The sequence below is a fragment of the Rhizophagus irregularis genome, chromosome 30 (genome assembly GCF_026210795.1).
Source record: "Rhizophagus irregularis chromosome 30, complete sequence".
NCBI classification, from domain to species: Eukaryota; Fungi; Glomeromycota; class Glomeromycetes; order Glomerales; family Glomeraceae; genus Rhizophagus; species Rhizophagus irregularis.
The window spans coordinates 2,219,032-2,242,908 of record NC_089458.1 but is presented as its reverse complement, the minus strand read 5'-3'; the positions used below and the strand labels follow the sequence as shown (position 1 = coordinate 2,242,908).

General features: G+C 29.7%; 1 protein-coding gene across 1 annotated transcript; it reads right to left on the bottom strand.

Moving 5' to 3' along the window:
- Window positions 1–19,375: 19,375 nt before the first annotated feature.
- On the bottom strand, window positions 19,376–23,719 carry OCT59_021885 (uncharacterized protein; the record flags this gene model as incomplete). Its single annotated transcript, XM_025322122.2, has 13 exons — window positions 19,376–20,042; window positions 20,110–20,267; window positions 20,348–20,824; window positions 20,902–21,009; window positions 21,085–21,507; window positions 21,585–21,669; window positions 21,739–21,858; window positions 22,065–22,211; window positions 22,282–22,563; window positions 22,656–22,881; window positions 23,066–23,242; window positions 23,324–23,379; window positions 23,651–23,719. 13 exons carry the CDS (start codon window positions 23,717–23,719, stop codon window positions 19,605–19,607), a joined length of 2,766 nt encoding a protein of 921 aa, XP_025167065.1. The 3' UTR covers window positions 19,376–19,604.
- Window positions 23,720–23,877: the final 158 nt, after the last annotated feature.

The window sequence follows — 23,877 nt, the reverse complement described above, 5'->3', positions numbered from 1 at the left end:
TTCCAAAAAAATGAAAAATAAATCACTATAATTATTAAATTGCCCGATCTTTAGAAGCCCAATGATTGTAAGCTGCTAAATAATTGAAATTTTCAAAATTTTGAGGGCTATTTAAAGAAACATGTAAATGCATATTAAGAATATCAATATGCACTCTGTTTCGAATGTCAGTTTGTTTTGATTAAATTTTGCCTAGAAAATACACGCTTCACCACAGTGTTAGAAAAAGGTATAATTAATGACAAATCAATAAGAATAATAAGATTAGGGAATTGGTTTCGGAAATGAGTAGTATTAAAGATCTTATACCAACATTCAGTAAATTTACATCCTTTGGCAAATCTATATGACGCAATTAGATTTTTAGCCAAATCCCATTCTTTCTTAACTTCTTCGTCATCAATTAATGAATGCTCATCATTATTAATTCTTTTTTTCTTTCCATAAAAATGTATAAGATCCAAAAGCTCTTCTTCACATAGTTTTGTAAAGCATTTTTATGCATTTTTATCAAGCGGCACTTCATGAGTGATCAAAAATTCGTAAAGAATAATATAAATTTTCATTAGGAAATCTTTTTCACAAATTTGTAATAACTTTTTCAGCATAATGTTTAATAAAATCTAATTAACAAACATAATTGAGCAAAAATTTATTAGTAATTAATTTAATAAATAAGTTAAAAATAAACTAGCCTGGCAAATCTTCAGGGTGTAATTCTAACTCATCTATTAACTTTCGCAAATGGGTACCATACTTCGGTAAGACATTTGCAAATCCAATAAAATTTGCGGTTATAGATTCATATGCCATTTTGAGTTGTGATCATAAAGAAATATAATCAAATTGAAAAACCAATATAATTTTTTTTAAAATAAAAAAAAATATCAGCAAAAAATTTTGTAATAATAAGAAATTCGGTATTCACATTGCGTTAAATAAGAATTTAGCCGTATTAGATGAATTAACATTACGTTGTAATGCTTTTTGAATGGGTTCAATTATTTGGTGAAAATTGTTAATTACATTAGACCATGATAGCCATCGCGTATCACATACATTAAGAATTGTTAAATCAGAAACTTCCATATCTTCTTTGATTTTTTTTAATTCATACATTCGCTTATATGAATTAGAAAAATAAGAATAAATTCCTTTAATTATAGTTTTATAATGTGTGAAATATGGTGTTTCATTTGCAGCTTCTTCTGAAGCTAAGTGTAAGCGATGTGCAACACAATATGTTGATGTAATAAAATTATTAAGTTTTTTTAGTTGAGTTGCAACACCATTACGAATGCCTAAGTAAAATAATAAAATATATATATATATATATATTATTAAATTATATATTTTTGATTAATTAATTATTATTTAATAATTACCTGTCATGGTTGCAGCTCCATCACTACCAAAATGTCTTAATTTCGTTATATCCAGTTCTTTTTGAGTTATAAAAAGGTTTATTACATTCATAATTCCATCAGCCGATGTATCTGTTATTTGTGTCAATCCAAGAAAACGAAAATAGGTCCACCATTTACTAAATGTTTCAAAACTAATGCAATAGTTTTTTCAGATATAACATTTGTATTGCTTTCATCAATAAGTAAACTCTAACATGGTTAAGGTTGCTTGTCTAAACCTCTTCAAAATCCTACGATTAGTTTCGTCAAAATTTTACTATAGATTTATTATAGTTTCGGCAGAGTTTCGGCAGTTTCGGCATTTATAATAAGTTTCAGCAGTTTCGCCTTTCTCCAGAGTTTCGCCAGTTTTTTAATATAACTTTAATATAGTTTCGGCAGAATTTCGCTTTTCGGCAAAACGCCATCTTGCCTAAACCCCTAGGTTTCGGCAAGCAACCTTAAACATGGTGATTCTTTAACCTTAGCAACAACGCTTTCTTCAACAATAGTAAATATAGAAAAAAGTAATTCTCTTTCTGCAACTGCATTTTTATAAAGTGCATAATTATTAGTTGAAGATGATGAAGTTATAATTTCAGAATGATTTTGAAGAAGAGGTGGACGAAGATTTTGGATAAAATTTTCATTCCCAGTTTGATATTGATAATTAATTTGATATGTAATTAAATCACAAAGAGATCCATAATTATTAAGTGCTATATTACGTTGTGTTAAATAATATACATTACGCATACAACAAATAATTAATGCTTGATTATGGTTCATTTGTTGCATAAAGCCTTCTTTAATTGTCAACTGATCTGAATTTTTTGCATTAATTGCTTTTATATGCCTTTCAATACAATCTTCCTTTAACCACTCCAAACCAGTAGTTGTCCACACATTAGAACTATTTGCATTTTTGCATATTTTACAAAACATAACTTCTTTTCCATTTCTTTTTTCACAATATAACCATGGATATTTGAAAGGCCAAGATGGATTCCATTTAAGGTTATCTTTTTCTAAATGTAAATATTTATTTTTTTTTATTTTTATTTTTCGCCTTAAATAATCTCATTTAATTCTCCTTCACTATTAATTTCATTATCTTCAACATCACTAATTTGAATAACCTCTGTATTTTTATCATTTCAACTTCTTTTTTTTGTTGGTTTGTCAGTTTTTTTCTCTTGAGGAGTATAATTATTTAGATATTTTGTGATATCTTCCATTCTTATTACGCTTAAAAAAAAAGAAAAATTAGATTATCATATCGTTTATCTAATATGAATATATATATGATGCATATCAAATTTTTTTGTGCACAGAATAAAATTTTTTGTGCACGAAAATGTGCACTATTATTTGTGCACTATGGATAAACCACGTGTGAAAAAAAATTGGTGTATGGCAGTCTGCCAGATGATCAATAATTGAAAGGGACCAATAAATTAATTAGCATAACGAAAACAATTTTTAAGAGCATTGGATATCATTTAAGGATCTTATAGAAAAGGCTTTAATTTTTAGCGGCGCTGAAAATTTTGATGATAGTCATGTATCAATTATTAAGTATTATTTGATTCTTGCATCAAATCACTAAGTTTAGCATTATTTGAAGACTTTTTTATTTAATATAATAATTACAAACATGCTATTATTTTATGTATTTATTATAGCTTTGAAGGATATCGGAATGTGAATTATTATTCTGTGAATGAAAATAAAAAACTCATTCATCATTATCGACTAAAAAAGGAAAAGAAATTAATAAATTTTGTATTTACGACTAAAAAAGAAAAAAAAAATTAATAAATTTTGTACTTACCATTTCGATCTTCTGTATTTAGAGTATTCGTATTTTGAGTATTCTGGCTCCCACGTGCTATAAAATAATTAAGAAAATCAATAAAAATTTATAATTTGATTAAACTTTTATACTTTACATACCATTCCTTCTGTTTCGTCTGCGTTGAGTTATATTAACACCAATTGAAGCCTGTACAAACTGAGCATCTAGAAATATATTAAATCATATTAAATAAAACAATTTACCTCTTTAATATAATCATTTTGTTGATTATGTAATGTTGTTAGATTTAAAAGTTCTTACCTGGTTTCTCCCAAAACTGTGTATTCATGACTTCAAAAAAAATGGCACCAGCACGGCTTCTTGCCCCTCTCGGATCATTTGCAATCACTAATAATTGATCCTAAAGTATTAAGTGTTAAATAAGTATTAAAATTACTATTACAACAAATTTTTATTAATATTTAACTCACGTGATAACCGGTCACTAATTCATTGAATTTTGTTTGGCACTGTTTGCCCGAATAATTGCTCCCACACCTCTCATTTACTTTATTCGCAACGGAATTCCAGAAATTTTTTCTACTTCTTCCTGCAATTTGATAATGGTACTCGAAGTTTCTTGACCTCTGCTGCTCAATCAAAGCAGCGATTTGGTCATCCGACCACTTCACCCGGCCGGAAGAATAAGTTATAGTGTCGAAAATGGAGGTAGTATTGACATTGATGGTATTGGTAACATTGACGGTGGTTGAATCAGTTGAAGATGAGGACATTGTTTGAAATTTTGTTAAAAAATTGTTTAGAATATTTGGAAACATATTTGATAAAAAAAAATGTATTGATTATAAAAAAAAATATGTATTGATTATTAATTAGTATTGATTATCAAAAAAATGCGAGAAAGTTCTTGTAACAATTTTAATTATGCCATTCAATTATCATGATATTACATCATTTCATTTTTTAATTATTAGTACAATTTTTAATGTAACACCATTTTAAAATGATTTCGTTGATTCATGATATTATATCATAAAATTCACAAAACATAGAATTCGTAAAACTCTGTCTCTTGTCCATTAAAAGAGATTAAAATGTCGATCTTCCATTGTTTTCCATCGTACAAAAAAAAATTAGCCATTAAAAGTGATTAAAAATTTTGTAAATTAGGCCCGGTATTATTCTTACGTAAAAATTAACATTTATTTATTACGACTTACTAATGCAAAAAAAAATTAATTAATTTTATTAATTTTACATCTCGTATTGATTTAATGTTAATTTTCAAATGTTGAATTAATGTTGAGCGCGTTAAACGAATTCGTTGAGCAAAAATTATGCTTATGTAATACGTGATTAATAATTTTTCATTTGATGAAAGTCACAAGACATACTATCTTCTTGCTTATATTATACACGATTATCACTAAGCTTGAAATGGAAATCAAATGTGTCATCATTTTCTTTATTTGGTGTGGCATACTACAAGTTAAATCTTCTATTCAAACACAGGTCGAAAAGTGAAAAATCAGGCATCAATCAGTCACCAATCGGTCACCAATCAGGTACCTGATTGGTGACTGATTGGTGCCTGATTGGCATTTTCGCCAAATACGTCACCAATCAGGCAGTTTGCTAACTTTTGATCCAGTGATCAGAAAAGGATGAAATATAGCTCATTGGAATCGTCTCAACAAGACGAATCTAATGGTAGTAAAATCGCATTTCTAGGATTAATACTTGATGAGAAATTAAGTAAAATATAAAAATAAAAATGTATCATTTATATTTTATTTAATTTTTTATTAACTATTAATCCTAGAGATGCGATTTTACTACCATTAGATTCGTCTTGTTGAGTCGATTCCAATGAGCTATATTTCATCTTTTTCTAATCACTAGATCAAAAGTTAGCAAACTGCCTGATTGGTAACGGTATTTGGCGAAAATGCCAATCAGGCACCAATCGGTCACCAATCGGTCACCAATCAGTCACCAATCAGTTACCTGATTGGTACCTGATTGGTGCCTGATTTTTCACTTTTCGACCTGTGAAAGGTATAATCAACAAATATTTTTGTTTTCCTACCGTAATATTTCTAAATTTTGTAGCTCGACATAATATTCTATGAACCGCTAACAGGGAATCACAACCTTCTTGAAAGTATTCGGCTTTCCATAATTCGGTAATTGATATTTTTGGCTCCATAAAACTATATTTAAACCAAATACTAGAAGAAGGTGCAGGTTTATACCACTTGACATATGCTAGGAAGTGAGTTTTCGTTCCTTCTGGAAATCTAAGGGCATGCTCAAAATAATATTGGACTTCATCCGGATAAGTGTCAACTGAATCATCATTAGCTGCTTTCCATTTTGCAAATATATTCGCATTTTTTTCATAGCGACCAGAAATCATAGATCCAAATATTTCAGCGCCAATTTGTAGTCTTGCATGCTGATTCATATGCAAATCCATAAATCCTAACACATCTTCTTTTTCCCTTTCATATAATATTGCATACCATTCACATAGAAATCCTCGCAATTCCAAAGGCATAATGACATTGATATATGATGGGTTAAGCATTTGGCCAGGTAATGGTTCAGTGCCATATATTTTGAAAATCATAGACGTATTATGTCTCATAAATAGAAAATGCTGCAGTTCCTTTCTTTCTGCTGTGATTGCTAAACTTCCTACAGCTTTTTTTTTGGTACAATGAAGATGGAGAGATTCATCTAAAAGGCCAGACGTCCATTTACATGATAAGATCGATAATCCACCAAAGTGTTTTTAAGAACAATTTTCATTAATTCGGGTTCTATTTGTCGGTTACTATTAGGATATGATCCTAAATAACAGGAATTTTTTTAATAAAGGTACTAAAGACAATTGAAAGACACTGAAGTAAATTTACCTATATATCCATTAAGTCTTTCAAATGGGAAAAGCCAAAAACTATATATAGGACCATAATCACGACAGCAATCAGGGATATGAAGTGCGAGATGTATATTGCTTGTTATAAATTCTGGTACATATGTATATTCTATAAGGTAGGCCATATCTTTTAACCTCTCTTGCGCCTCCTTCAAATCATCATCTGTAATAAATCTTGCTACTAAAAGATTACAAGCTCGAACAAAATGCCCTAAGATCTTTCTATCATTATCATCTAAGATATCCCATAATATAGATGTAGAATAAATCATAATAAAGGTCTTCTATTGATCAGTTAAGTTAGAAAACCTATCATTTCCGATTGCAATCTTTGGAGGAATTCTACCGAATGTCAGAAGGTAAATCAATATTATCCATTCTGTTTTGTGCTACACGAAGTTGTTCCATAGTTAATTTTTTTTGGTTTACAAAAATGGATTTGATTATCCATTTTGCAACACCGAGGAAAAGACAATGCATAGGATCCACTACAGCAAATCGTATAGGATCCATGTATGGTAGGCGAAGCACTTCAGTCCATCTTATACCATGTACTTTAAAATGTGCTTCTTTGGAGGACTTTGAGTTACATTGCAACCATTCATGAGCATATTGCCTATGTAATAAAAGATCTGCAGACTTTGTTACCCATTCATTATAGTCTTGCATTCCTCTGTAATGAGTTTTTCTAAATTTCTCGCTATAAGTGGTACGTTTATCACACCTATAGCATTTCATTACTGCAGATCTATGACCAAATAACTTTCGTGTAGCTGAAGTATCAGACGATCTAACACTTAACGCAACTTTTATTTCTAAACCATTGGAAAATTGGTGAGTTTTTGGTATTTTTCACCCCTTCCAAAGTTCTAATAACTCATCTACAATAGGAGCTAGATAATGATTAATGCGTTCCAACCCTGCCTCTTTTGGTCCTGGTAAGAAACCCAAATATATAATATTTTCGGGCTTATTCCTTTCTGACCTTGGAAGATTGCAAATAGACGCATAAATAGCGCCAGTACTATGCTGCGTGTAGGAGAATGGTTGGAACCAATCAAGATTAAGGAGAAGACCTAGATGAATTGTGGCAGTCTCTGTTGTAAAAAAGGTACTACCATCAAATGGAAAATTTTTCCATACCTTACCATCGTAAATATCTGAATAGATATTATTTTCGTTTCTTTGAGTCCCTGATAATTTTAACATGTTCTCAAAATCTGGTCGTTGATATAAAATGCTCAATTGCTGACGAATGTTTGGCTTAGGATAAAGCATGCGAGATACCGCAATTGTTGCATTTTTATTTTTTTTGAGAATGGAAAGTGGATTATTGCATTAGTGATTACGACTTGATATTAGATTATTTGGATACTCTTTATACGGGCAATTCATTATAGCAACTTTTCCTTCTTCCTTATATGCAATAATATCTTTAACATTATGCAATTTATGGCAATCGGTACATGCAGCTAATTGCATTTTCAGTTGAAAAATGTTTAACCATATTTTTGCCATATATAATGAGGTAGGAAAATTTTCAAATTGCAACTTATCAAAGCGCATAAGAATTATATGAAAAAATTTTATTAAGGATTCAAGTGCAATATCAGGCAATCGAAATCTTTGTTGAAATTTAAATAGCCATATTATAATCTCAGTATTAATAGAATCACTTAAGCTTTCCACTATAAATGCTTCTTCATTGTCATTGTCAATCTTAGGAGATGCGAAAAAATCTTCTACATCATCATTCTCCTCTCCTTCATCCACATCATCATTCTCTTTCTCATCCATATTATCTACATCATCATTCTTCTCTCCTTCATTCACATCATCATTCTCTTTCCCATCCATATTATTTACATCATCATTCTCCTCTCCCTCATCCACATCATCATTCTCTTCCTCATCCATATTATTTACATCATCATTCTCTTCCCCCTCATTTATATTATCTACATTATAATTCTCACCAAAATAATTGATTTCATCATTATTTTCATCAATTGTAGGTGCTGGAATACGAAAACATGAAGGTTTTGATGAAAATAATGTTATATTTTCTTCAATATATTGGAAAGAGGGACCTATGGATAAGAAGATCCTGATCCGGACTAGATGTACTAGAGTAATTATTTCTTTCTCGCTTTTTTGATATGTTCAATTTTATTTCTGTATTTATATATGTATTATTAACAGATGATGTTTTTTTCTTTCTTATCATGATGGTATTTTCCTGATTTTTTCTAGAATCTTTTGATCTCGATTCCCACAAACTATTATCATACGTATGTTTCTCTTGAGTGCAAGAATCAACTTCTGCACCTTTGCAACGAGTACAATTGCAAATATACAAATACTTTTTTTTGGGTTTTATTAAATCAGCCACAAAGGTTTCAGAGGTTTCAACTTTACGTTTTTTATTACTCTTTATTAATTCAAATACAGAGTTACATTTTTTATTACTTATTTTTATTAAAATGTATAAAATATATTTTTTATTCTATCACTTTGAATAGTTAGTAATCAAGACGTTCAGAAACGAGCTTTTAATAATCCTTATCATACAAAAGAATTGCACAAGAATTTTATGAGCGCGTTACTTTTACCTGGTGAGAATTGCGCAAACGCGTTGCTACCTCTGAGCCTTGATCTGCATCCTGAAATCTCTGAAATCATTATAAATTTGCACACAATCAACTTTTCTCGCGTTTTAAAATCTCTACTTTATACGGGATTTTTTTATTTTACAAAATAACAAAAAGATTTTATACTTCGTAACAATGAATAGTGATAATGTATCATCTAGTGATGAATCATCATCATCATCATTCTCCTCTTCTTCTTCTTCTTCTTCCTTTTCTAAAAGTTCTTATAACACGATAAAAGCAAGTATTTGATTATTTTATATATTATTTCTGCTTTTATCCTATTTACATTTATCTATTATTTTACAGAAAGAAGTGTTTATTTGGAGCGACTTCAAGCTAAAAGACGTATACAGTATTAACTATGAGCTCACATGGGCTGAGTAAAAAGATAACATAGTCACCAAGTTGCTTCCACCACTTTACAAACTTGTAAATAAAAAATATAAAGTCTCAAATAGTGATTTATTAAAGATGTTATATGGATGTTGGCGATCTCGCCATCGCGTTAGTAATATTAGAAAGCAAGGGAAGTCCAAATAAAACGTAACAAAAGAAGAGCAATGAAGAATTCAAGGATGCAGGATGTAAATTATTTAATTAACAGAAGCTATTAAATTTAGTTTTTTTTTTAAATTAATTATATTGTGCTTTATAATTAACATTGTTAGAAAAAAAAAGAAGAACAAACGCGGCCAATTACCTAATACAAAACAAAGATAAGTACATTTGCCGATATTCTGAAAAGGATCTAGTTCAAATTTTAAAAGATTCAGGCTACCATTCTGAAGAATGGGAGGAAACCGACGAAGATGATGAAGATGATGAAAATGATGAAGAAGAAGTAGTCACAAAAAAAAATTCAATATATATTTATGAAAGATGGTAGAGATCTCCTGCTGTATATATATTTTATTATTTTTTATCAAAGTATAAACACTAATTTATAGTTTAATTTCTTTATTTAAGCTTCAACGTTTATTACATGATCTTATTGATCCAACGGTAGAGTTATTCACCAAACTTAAAATGTAAAAGAGTTCTAGACAAAACAGAAACAGCTAGTGTGCCACCTGCCAGCGCACCAAGCTGGTGTTTGAATAGAGAAGCACTTGAAAAATTCAACCGTTTAACCAAAAATATCCCGGTTTATGATTATGATACTGATGAAAGCATTATTCAAGACAACAATGGTGCCGATGATGATGTTGATAATAACGTCGTAAATAACAAAAATAACAACAAAAGGAAAAAAAAGAAAAATAAATCTAAATCAAAAAATAAAAAATCAAAAAAATAAATTTTACAATTATTACACTTTTGCCTAAATAGGTTTATCGTAAAAAATACTAATCAGACTTTAATAAAAATCAGAATTCAACCATTTTCATTTAATTTTTTTAAAAATTGATTGATTAAATTAAAAATATCATGGTTTGATAAAGCTATAGATTACAGTTTATTTTTTATTAATAAACAAGTTACGGTACTGATTACTTTATTACAGTAACAATTTAATTACGGATAAGGTATTTAATAAGATATCAAAAACTAATTAATAAAATTTTCTATATTAACATACGATAAATTAGATTAATGAGCTAAATACGATAATATTATTTTTTCAAAAAAATTAAAATGAAAATATACACAAATTTTTGTTTTTGGTATGTAAGTCAAATTAAATTACTATATGCTTAAATCATAACTCATAACCCAAAGTTAAGGATTAACCGGGTACCTTGCTTTAGATTCAGCAACACTTCCCAAGTCAGATGAGATGTCACAGGTACGCTTTAAAAAAACTCGCTATGATAATAAGGATAAGTATATTCGAAAATACCATTTATGAATGAACATAGGATACGATGAATAATCTCAAATAGAAAAATAAAAAATAAAAAAATAAAATAAAATAAAAATAAAAATATAAAAAATAAAATAAAATAAAAAAAATATTTTCAATTAGACAAAGCATCCTCGTTCCTTCCTGGAATTCTCATTTGACTAAATTATTATTGTTTGTAATTTGATCCATTTGAATCCACCATAAATTGCCAGACAGGGCGAACCCTTATTAGACAATTATAGCTTCATCACCAAATGGCTGCGATGTGTTTAATGATATGGCAACCTGTTTAATTCATTTTTAAATGAGCAAACATGGCCATAAAACTCATTAAAAAGGTAGGCTACAGAGTGCAATGCAACCTACCTAACCTAACAAGTAAGTCTTAGGGTTAGGAAATAAAATATACCTTAAACCCACGCAGTTGGTATGGAAATAAAAGTTTACAAACGGAAGTTTCAGACTGTGCCTGACGACAAAATGGGTGAGGTGCAATCAGGACTTTTTCCTCTAATCCAGCCCGGAATTATAGAGGCAACATTGTTATCGTACAAAGCACATTGACGAAAACATCTCTCAAAGAAATTAATCAATAAAGAGTATACTTGGGCAATAGCCGATCTTCATCATCACCCTATAAACTCTAAAAGGACAGGGATCAGCGCAGGTATTTTGGCTTACATATTTCTTTAAAGATTAATTAAATTGAAAGATAGGATCCAAATTCAATATGACTGAATCGATCGCCTCCAGTTATCAAACTTCCATCAGAAGTGATCGCTGGAATCAAAGATACCAATAATCACCCTTATCAGTAACGATTGAACTAAAGATGTTGGAGAAATAAAATCCGTTATTTATATGGAATTAGTTTGTATTACAATTTTATTACGATTTGGGTAAAAAAAATATCTCCTTAAAATTTATTTTTTTTTAGGTATCCTGGCTATATAGAAAAATTCCTAATAGTATGGTAATAGTACAATACACCTTATACGCCATTTTGCAAATCCAGTGTAATAGTTTACAAAGAAAAAAAGGGGAACGTATTTATTTTTTTGCCATGAGAAATTTAATTACAATAAGTGGATTTCAGAAAATCGCAGTAATTTGAATAATTTGTATATGCTTTTGATAACGGGTTTGAAGTTTAGGTATTCTCTGGCCGCACTCTTGTATTACTATGATCACTGAGAGTTGGCTTGCTTATATAATAATCTTATCATTCAATATTTCCTAAAAAAGTAAATAAATATCATCTATTTATAAGTATTTATGATTTGGAAAAACTCCGTATGAAGTTGAATCAAAGTACTCCATAGCAATTATCTTTTTTTGTACACTGTATTACATTTTTACAAAGTACAAAGCGTACAAAGCCAATACCAAATAGGCAGAAATCAGTAGCTGTTTTCTATACTACGATAATATATATTAAATAAATACACAAATTTTTTTAAAGATTGTACGAATATCGGTGACCGATATATATTAGATAATGGATCAGTGACTAATAGTTTGGATATCGGACACTTGGTAATTTACATTTTTTTAACCATATTTGAAATTTGCGCATTATGTGACAAATCGGGTATCCGATATGTTGTTAATATGTAAAATGCCCGATATGTACCTAATTAGTCACTGATATATAGGTATCCGATATGTGTGAGATAGATCGTTTTTTGACCTGTGATAATATTAATGGTAAAAGCCACCATGATTTTTGGGATTCTGTTGCCAATAGGTTCATATGATTAATATCTATAATTTCTTTAAAAAAGAATTTAAATTCAAATTAACCAATCCATTTAATTGAATCAGAATAAATAGAATATTTCGAATGAGGGTTTTTGGGCAATAGTACAGCCAAAAGTAGAGGAACCTCGTCAGGGATTACCATGTAAGTAAATAAATAAAATTACATTCATATAAATTAAATGTATTTATTGAATATTCAAACTGATTTTGATATTTAGAACTATGTTCTTTATCATAATAATAACCCTGGGCGGTGGCTGTAGATACGTACCAGCCAAAGATATTATCGTAAATTTAGAACAAGATTTGGGAGAGGCCAGGTAATTATACTATAATAAAATTTATAATTAATATTTACGTTCATATTTTAAATTTGATAAATTTGATCAATTTTAGTCACGCGTAAGGTTCAGCGCACAAAATCTATTTAAATTTTGCCGGATTTTCCGAAAGCTTTTTGATAAATCCGTAAAAATTTTTTAAACCCAGAATTTTTTCAGACATGGCACAGCAAATTTCCGGTAAATTTTATGAATGCCGGAATTTTATTAATATATAATAAAAACGTTAAAATATTAATTCTCATTTTCTTGAGTCAAGCTATTATTAATTCTTTAATGCTTAAATCCATATTGTAATAAAGACATAATGAAAATATTTGAGACTTTAGAATTTATGCCGAATTGCCAATTAAATAAAAAAATTTTTTTTTATTGGTTCCAGTCACATGTTCTGATGCAAAAAATGAATTTCCAGAATTTTTTGATTTTTTCAGAAAATTTCTGGTATTTTTTCAAAAACTTTTTGTGCGCTGGTAAGGTTGTCTGCCGAAACTCATTTGGCCTAGTGCTGAAAGCCGAAACTCTTTTATTAGTGCTGAAACTGCCGAAATGCCGAAACGCTGAAACCTGCTGAAATGCTGAAACTGCCGAAACTATTTGCAAGTTTCGGCATAGTTTCAGCATAGCTAATACTAACATCTTGATATAGTTTCGGCATAATTTCAGCATTCTATAATAATTTTTTTTCATTGATTTAATTCCAATATATATATACATAATTAAATATTTTATTATATTATTTATTTTATTGTAATAAACCAATTTTTATAAACAATGGTATACTATAAAAAACACACTCGTTTCTTCAAAGCAATTAAATAAAACTTTCCATATAAAAAAGTCTGGTAAAAAAAAACAAAAAAAATAGAAGGAACGTTATAACGTTTCTTCAATATATTAAAAAAAAAGATTCCTTCCCCCTTCCTTAAGCTTACATATCAAGTATCCCAAGTTTGAGTTCTTCAAGTTCCTAGGAGTCCAGTAACCTAAAAAAACAGAAAAAAGAAACGTTAGTACGTTTCTTTAACACAATTAAACACAGTACCCCCATATACTTACCGAAGACCGGTCCTTCCAAGTTTCTGGGAGTCCGGTATTCTAAAAAAAAACAGAAAAAAGAAACATTAGTACGTTTCTTTAACACAATTAAATACAGTACCCCATATACTTACCAAAGATCAGTTCTTCCAAGTTCCTAAGAGTCCGGTAAACTAAAAAAAACAAAAAAAAAACATTAGTACGTTTCTTTAACACAATTAAACACAGTACCCCATATACTTACCAAAGACCGGTTCTTCCAAGTTCTTAGGAGTCCAGTAACCTAAAAAAACAGAAAAAAGAAACGTTAGTACGTTTCTTTAACACAATTAAACACAGTACCCCGTATACTTACCAAAGACCAGTTCTTCCAAGTTCCTGGGAGTCCAGTATCCTAATAAAAACAGAAAAAAGAAACGTTAGTACGTTTCTTTAACACAATTAAACACAGTACCCCATATACTTACCAAAGACCGATTCTTCCAAGTTCCTAGGAGTCTGAGTAACCTAAAAAACAGAAAAAGAAAAAAGAAACGTTAGTACGTTTCTTTAACACAATTTAAACACAGTACCCCATATACTTACCAAAGTCCAGGTTCTTTCAAGTTCCTAGGAGTCCAGTATCCTAAAAAACAAGAAAATAGAAACGTTTGTACGTTTCTTTAATACAATTCAAGAAAAAAATTAAAAAAAATTAACGTTAGTAAAATATACTAACGTTAAAATAAAGGGTGGGCGGGCAATCATAAAATTCAACGTTAAATTATCTTTTTAACGTTAAAAAAGTTTTTTTTTAAAAAAAAATAATGATATATAACGGTTTAAAAAACCGTTTTAGATTATCAATGATCAGTTAAAAAACTGATCAGAGTTTAACTGAATTAAGAAATGCCAAAACTATATGTATATCATATGATATACTGCGCCAAAATGCTGAAACAGTTTTGGCAGTTTTGGCATTTCGGCATTTTCAGTTGCTTGCCGAAACCTAGTTTCGGCAGTTTCAGCAGTTTTGGCATGCCAAAACTCCCTAGTTTCGGCAAGCAACATTAGTCACGCGTGATGATTATAAAACAAGAAGAAATTTACTTACGTATCGTAGAAAAAGATAATTATTTTATTTTTTTATTATTTATTAAGTGAGTAGCTAGACCCAGTCCGTACTGAATATCAGCTGGAAACTCACATTTTTTTTGGGCTGTGACTGATACTGACGTTCACGCTGTACAGCCTGGGTACTATTTTATAAAATAGTAGCGAATAAGTATCAAATGTGTATTTTTTTATTAAGTTATAATAAAAAATAGAATTTACTTTAATTTTTAACATAAAAATTGTAAATAAAAAAATTTGTAAATAAAAATAAATTTGCTTTTCCAAACTTAAAAAAAAGGTGTTTATATAAAAGAAAAGGTGTTTATATTATTTTTGATTATTCAATAGTATCACATGCCCCTTGTATACGTTCTACTGCATACGCACACAGGTCGAAATGCTAAAAATCGGCAAAAAAAATGGCGCGAAAAGCAGTGGCTATTCTTGGCTATTTTTAGCTATTCTTGGCTGTTTTTGGCTATTTACGAATTAACCTATACTATTTGTAAATAGTTTATACAAATTTGTGAATAGTTTATGCGATTTGTGCCATTTTTTTGCCTATTTTTGATCATTTGACGTGTGGCAGCTAAGGTTGCTTGCCAAAACCTCTCCAAAATTCTGCGATAAATTTTGGCAAGATTTTACTATATGTTTACTATAGTTTTGGCAGGGTTTCGGCAGTTTCGGCAAATAGGAGTTTTGGCATTTTGGTAAAGTTTCGGCAGGATTTTTAATATGATTTAATATAGTTTCGGCATTTTCTGTATAGGTTTCAGCAGTTATTAAGAAGGTTTCAGCAAGCAACCTTAGTGGCAGCTTTAATGATTGAATAGTAATATTACGCAGGTTTACAATCTTGTAAATTTTTGAAATATTTTGACCGTAATATTACACAGGTTTACAGTCTCGTAAATTTTTAAAATATTTTAACCGTAATATTACACAGGTTTACAGTCTTATAAATTTTCAAAATATTTTAACCGTAATATTACACAAATTTACAGTCTCGTAAATTTTCAAATATTTTAACCGTAATATTACACAGATTTACAGTCTTGTAAATTTTCAAAATATTTTAACCGTAATATTACGCAGGTTTACAGTCTCGTAAATTTTTGAAATATTTTAACCGTAATATTACGCAAATTTACAGTTTCGTAAATTTTTGAAATATTTTAACCATAATATTACACAAGTTTATAGTTTCATAAATTTTCAAAATATTTTGACCATAATATTGCATAAATCTAAAACTTGTGTAATATTTTAACCATAATATTACATAAATCTTACGAAATTGTAAACTTACGCAATTTTTTGCGCTATAAAATTTCTGATGCATGTAAGTAAATAAATAAAATTACATTTATATAAATTAAATGTATTTATCAAATATTCAAACTGATTTTGATATTTAGAACTATGTCCTTTATCGTAATGGTAATCCTGGATGATAGCTGTAGATGCGTACCGGCTAAAAATATTATCGTGAATTTAGAACAAGATTTTGGGAGGTTGGGTAATTATACTATAATAAAATTTATAATTAATATTTACATTCATGTTTTAAATTTGATAAATTTGATCAATTTTAGTCACGCATGATGATCGTAAGGCAAGGAGAAACTTACCTACGTATCGTGAAAGATAATTATTTTTATTTTTTTATTATTTATTAAGTGAGTAGTTGGGTCCAATCTATACCAAATATCGGCTGAAGACTCGCATTTTTTTGGGCTGTGACTAATACTGACATTCATACCATACAGCCTGGGTACTATTTTATAAAATAGTAACGAACAAGTATCAAATGTGTATTTTTTTATTAAGTTATAATAAAAATTAGAATTTACTTTAATTTTTAATATAAAAATTGTAAATAATAAAAAATTCATAAATAAAAATAAATTTGCTTTCCCAAACTTAAAAAAAGGTGTTTATATAAAAGAAAAGGTGTTTATATTATTTTTAATTATTCAATAGTATCACATGCCCCTTGTATACGTTCTACTACATACGCAGCTTTAACGATCGAATAGTAATATTACGCAGGTTTACAATCTCGTAAATTTTTGAAATATTTTAACCATAATATTATGCAGGTTTACAGTTTCGTAAATTTTTGAAATATTTTAACTGTAATATTACGCAGGTTTACAGTCTTGTAAATTTTTGAAATATTTTAACCATAATATTACGCAGGTTTACAGTCTCGTAAATTTTTGAAATATTTTAACTGTAATATTACGCAGGTTTACAGTCTCGTAAATTTTTGAAATATTTTAACTGTAATATTACACAGGTTTACAGTCTCGTACATTTTCAAAATATTTTAATTGTAATATTACGCAGGTTTACAGTTTCGTAAATTTTTGAAATATTTCAACTGTAATATTACGCAGGTTTACAGGTTTGTAAATTTGCAGAATATTTTGACCTTAATATTGCATAAATCTTACGATATTGAAAACTTATGTAATATTTTAACCGTAATATCACATAAATCTTATGAAATTGTAAACTTACGTAATATTTTGAAATTTTTTGAAATATTATGCCATAAACTTTCGTAAACTTACAAAATCATAAACTTACACAATTTTTTGCGCTATAAAATTTCCTGATGTAGGCAAAAAGTTAACGTGGCTAAGTGATCAGCGTCTAATAGTAAGGCTCAGCCTACTAAGAAGAAACAACAACGCACTCCTCCAAAAGAAATACAATCAGTAATGATTGGATATGATCCAGTACTTAAGGGCAATATTCGGGAAATTATTTTATATGATATCCCCTCCACCTGGGCTCAACTCGAACTTCTTCAGTATCTTGAGAAATTGGGTCACGTGATCGCTTTCAAGATGAAACGTCAGAAGAAATATTTAACGATCATGTCTCTATTGACTGCTTGAGTGGGGCATGTCGCATAGAATCGGAGTCTGAACTGCTCCTTTAGGAGGTCTCTCTGTCCGTTGGTATCCTGCTAACTAGAATCTTCAATAAAGAAAGGAAAAAGAATGATTTCAGGCTGTGATGAAAGATTTACCTGAAACTATCACCACTTCAATACTATATCCTACAGACCCTTTCCAATCACCTATATCCCATTTGGGATGCAAAGCTTTTAAGGTGGTTTAGAAGAAAAGTACTCATAAGCTCATTACATATTATGAAAATTAGGCTGATTTGAATAAAATTATGAATACCAAGTTGAACTTGCCAGAATATGAAAATGTTTGGACTAGGTACTTCTCGCCTCAACTATCTAAAGGTTGTAATTGATCATCAAGAAGTGGCTGAAATCAGAAGCAGAATCAAGACTCGGCTAACAAGGTTGGAATAAATACTACAGATAATAAGATTAAGATGAACAAACCTATCAGAAAGAAATTCATATCCTCAACTCTAAAGAATATGAAGAAAGGTTTGGATGGTGGTGAATCTGGAAAACTAACATTGTTAGCAGAAATTAGATCACTACTAAGAAGGCTTGAGAATTGACGAGATGACTGCTTGGCCTAGATGACTATGTAGAATTGTGGTAGACAGTATAGTAGACTTCGTATCTGTAGAATACTAATTTTTTTTTTAGTTTTCCTTTTTTAAATTTTTTTTTTTTTTTTTTTACCCCTGACTTATTGTTTTTGCTCCTCTTATTTCATTTTGTTCAAAATGGATTTCGTCTGCAGTAGCAGTAAGTTCTTGGGGCACTCATGGGCGTAAACTGGGAGGAGGGATCCTTCTAAGAAAAGATACCTTCAAGGTGAACTTACTCCTCTAGCCTAAGTCCTTTACTAACAGTGCACACATGGTTGCTTCGCTGAAGTTAGCGGGTGGTGTAGTTTTTTACTAAATTAGGATTTATGTTAGTTTTACATGTATTGTATGAACTTATTTTTAAAATCTTAATAAATATCTATATGTGCTGCAGCAAAAAAAAAAAAAAAAATCATTACACATATATATATATTTTTTTTTATTGCTTTTTTTTCTGCTTTTATTTCTTCTTTTTTATTACTTTATAATATGATATTCTCTAAAAAATTTCCTTACTTGTATATATTATCTGTAATTAAATAATATGTAGCAATAACTGTTTTTTATCTTAAAGTTATTTTTATACTATCAATTTTTATTAACTAGCTTAAATACTATTGTATTTATTTTTGTGAAATTAAATATTTTTTTAATAAGTTATTATATTTTATTTGTTTTACTTTACAATATATTTTTAACACTTAATTAAATTTAAATACTAATAAATGAAGTTGTAGCAGATGCGAGAATAAATTTTATTTATAAAGAAATTTAATGAATGAATTATTTTAGATCAGTATAAATATGTATAAAATTTAATAAATAAATCGCGAAATATTTTTTGAACAAAATAATAGTTTTTGGCAAAATTGCCAGAAATTACCATTTAAGGATAGTGTATACATTAGTTATCATACTTGCAAGGATGGAATATAGTTGCACGTAAAGATTTGAATCAAACCCTTTTTATTCAAAATTTAAAATATTTTAAAATTTTATTATGTACATATGTTTAATACTAGAAAATTATCATCATATGATCGTAAATATCATACTAAAGAGAAAATAAAGTATATATTATTATGGATAATTTAAGTATGCTTAAATGATGGAATCAAATAAGTTTGTTTAGTAAGATATAATTGTCACTCATTGAAGATAATTTAATTTGGTTGTTGTTGAGATTGTGGTACTACATTTTCTTGTGTTTGTTGAATATTTTGTGTTTGTTGGGCAGCTTGTTGAGGTATTTGCGCTTGTTGTCTAACAGCAGCTTGTTGTTGAACAATTTGCTGTTGGACAATTGGATTTGGTATGACTGACGCGTGAGCTCCTTGTAATATTGCTTGGTTTCGTTGCGCATGTGCTTGATTTCTGAAATGTGGATTATAAAACTGAGCATGTTGTGCTGCATGAGCCATGGATTGAGTTATCTGTTGTGGGTGATGACGATGTTGAACAGCGATCGCTGCTGCTGCACGTTGTTGTTGTACGAAAGCTTGTAATTGTTGGTTTGTAGCCATTCCTGTTGGAGGTCTCGTCTGAGCGGCAATATAGGTCATTGCTGGGTTAGCCTGAGGTCTCATGACCATCGGCTGTTGCTAAAACAATAAAATTTCTAAATATCGGACGATAAATGATAAAATCCAAAAAAAAAAAAAAATTTACCCTATGGCCTTGAAAAGCCAGGACTGCGGCTTGACGTTGTTCTAATAGGGCTGTTTGAAGTTGACGCTCCTGATCGGATTTCATTTTACTAAGTTCAATTGGTGTCATTACATGATGCATAATGGGAGTTGGCTGATCGTGGCTTCTCCTGTTTTGCACTATATTCAAAACATCAAATTTGAACGAAATTTATGTGAGAATACATAATAATAAACAATAAAACACGTTGTATACACACATTGTTTTTGATTTGAATCAGCTCGTTTCTTTGCTGCCTTTTTCATGGCTTCAGCTAAACTAGAGTTTCTACGAGGTTTGGTAATGTCACGCTTTTGAATATTTTTCGGCATCTCTCGTTTAGGTCTCATATTTAACGATAAAGCTGCTGCATCGTTAGCATTATCCGTTAATATCTCAACCGTTGAAGCATCATTCACATTTTCATTATAATGGTTTATAATAAATTGGGACATATCGTCTTTTTGAGTCCATCGCACATAACATTCCCAGGGAGATCTTTCGTAACCAGTAATCAAACCTCTCGACGAATTCCACGCGTCAGCTATCAAATCCCAATTATACTGGTATTTTTTTGTTAAAGACATCAACAATTCATCATCTTCAGGATACCAGATCGCGGTTGAATCTTGGTCTTTTTTAGGTGCAGTTACGCGAATTTGAATTTGTTGTTCGGAAGTTGCATGAGATGTAAACACTATTATTGTAAGAAAATAATGAGAATTATTGATTTTGATTGAAAATTTAAAGTTATAAAAATATTATTGATCTCACGAGTCGATTCCTCGTATTGATTTTCATTTGATTCTTCTTCACTTTCTAATTTAATTTTCTTGGTACGTGGTTGATCTTCACTCTCATAGCGTCTCTTATTGGGATTTTCTATAACAAGAGAGTTATCTTAAAAAAAAAAAAAAATTCTATTTAAACATAACATTATTTATTAACTACGTTTACCTTTCGGAGGTTTTCGCCACAAGCATTTTGATATTGGCATAATTTTATAACAATGAATTTCATCGAAATAGATATCATTTTCTGAAGGTTCAGGTGGTTTATACACAGGTAAATCCGGAAATATTGAATCCACTTCATACACTTGTTGATCAGATCCTTCTAGTCGACATATAAGTGCATCTTCCGGTAAATTAAAAACTTTTTGCCGTAAACTTTGTAAAACATGAGGTGCTATTGGGGGTGGCATCTTTATTGAATCATTGTCCTTTATATTTTCTTGATTGATATCAATTCGTGATGAATCATCATCAACAGACTCTACATCTATCATTACATCATCTGTATGTAATGTCCATTTGTTATCCTGTGATAAATGCCCATTTGTATTATATTCTTCTGTCTTGCCTTTCATTTCATCATTATCTAATATTATTTATATTAAACTAAATAAGCAAAAAAAACTGAATGTACGAAAATCAATAAGCAAACTTATTGCATACCCATTGTAGTAGAATCTGATTTATTATTTTCATCATGAGTATAAGTTGGAGATGAAAATAACGGACGTTTTTCAGGTATTCGTCTCTAAATTAAAATCAAGATCAAGATCAAATATAAATATATTTAAACGAATATTACTATTTAAGTAGTTACCTTCACGCATACGATTGATTTGTCTTCGGTCATATGCCAATCTTGAACCGCTAATGCTAATATATACGCAGCTTTTATTTTCTGTTTTCTTTCCTCCCTGAAATCAGTCCGCATCCAAATCTAAATTAGATAATATATTAATTAATCACGATATCATATGACTTCTCTTAAAATAATAAAATTTATCTATAATTGTCAGAGATGTACGAACTCCCAAAAATAGCCTGTAAAAATCATGTGATTAATTGCTAATTTTTATTGCAGATCTATTTAAGAGGTCGCACATTTCTGAAAACTGCGATAATTTACCTCAAAACATTACATACCATCTCTTCAAGTAAATAATCCCAGTGTGTCTTGTATCTCGGAGGATCTCTGAATGGCTCGATTTGTTTACGACTCCAAAATCCTTGTCGTTTTAATTCCTCGATGCGTTCAATTACTCGAGCATATTTAACTTCTTCAATTGCGACCTTATTTTTAAAAAAAATTAGTTATAATGTACATAGATAAATATATAAAGATTCTACTCGATATAAATACCCTCCATTCCGAAGTTGTAATAGCTTTCTTTGGGGGCTGTAGCGATTTATATACTGGATTATTGTTGAAATTTATTATAATCGTCTCCCTATCAAAAGATCGAGATAGATTCGTATCAATTCTTCCCGTAGAAGATGATGAAAGATGTCTTCCTTCTGAGAGTAAAATATTATTTGTTCTTTGTAGTGATTGCTTCCTTTGCGGTATATTTAATCTTACTGGTATCCTAGGTGTTGTGGCTGAAGTAGGAGAAGTCAAGGATGATGAAAGACCGCTTCCACGCTGCCGTATTTTATAAAAATATAAAGTGGTGGTGGTAGTGATACATTAAATAGAAACTTTGTAAAAAAATTTGGAAGGAGTTTTATGCATACCTCCGCTTCCTTTAATATTTCATCCACGGTCTTTGGGTTTATTGCACCGCTTACAGCTCTAGTTACCATTCTTTCTGTTGGTATTGAGACTCTCTTTTTCTTTGTTTGTATAGTTTGGTCACTTTGTATAGGAAACTGAATATTTATTTGTTGTGAAGTTTGAGATTGTTCAGCAATACTTAAAGTTGTGATACTTTGAGTTGTTATGTTATCAGGTTTTGTCGAACTAATAAAAAAATGTTATTAAAGAAATTATGTGAGAAATTGAAAATATACTAATTGAAATAATTTTGATTATCTTAAAAATTTTACGTTCATATTGTTTCACAAAACAATTACAATTAATCGAAGCCACCAAAAAAAATTATATTTTCCCACGGCCTAAATACATGTAACACAAATGAACCAACCTTTTATCAACCTCCCAATTTTTTTCTAATTTATTACTTTGTAAATAATTCTTTAATAGAATCTGATCGACTTTCGAGATATCTTCGATTAATTCTGTGTATGTTTCTGTACTATCCGGTTTACTTAGCAAATAAAACAATTGTCTCAATGCAGACTCGTGTTTATCACGTAACTCACTATTTGAAAAACAAATATGTTATGAACTCGCGTCAAATCATATATGTAACTAAAAACTCATAAAAAAACGCGAAAATTACTTCAACTCTTGCTGTTTAGCTTCTTCCGCCTTTATTCGAAGTTCCTTTATTTTCAACTAAATTAAATAAAAATAAAAGTGGTTCAAACAAAAGAATTAATAAATCAGGTTTTGTTGAAATCACGTGATATTGTACGTAAGATATTAACCTTCCGCAGTAAATAGTTGTTTCAACGAAAAAAAAAACCCTTTACTACACACACTTAACCTTTTGTGAGAGAAATAAACTTGCTTACTTCTCTTTTTATTATAAAGTTTAATATAACAAAGTGATATCTTGAAAAACTTTGTTTCAATCAAGGTGTAAAGGTTTTTGAAATAAACTTACATTAAGAGAACCATCATCAACAACATGAGTTTCCTTCCCCATTGAAGGGTTTGAAGCATTTGGTTCCATAATAATATAATATGTATATAAAGAAACAAAAGTCCCGGGCTCACCGCCCCTCTTTTAATCATTACAAGTAGCAGCAGAGACTTTTTTAGCGGCTTAGTAATTTTATATGTTTTCTTTATATGTATCTAAGTGACGTACTCACTAGCGTATAATAAGTG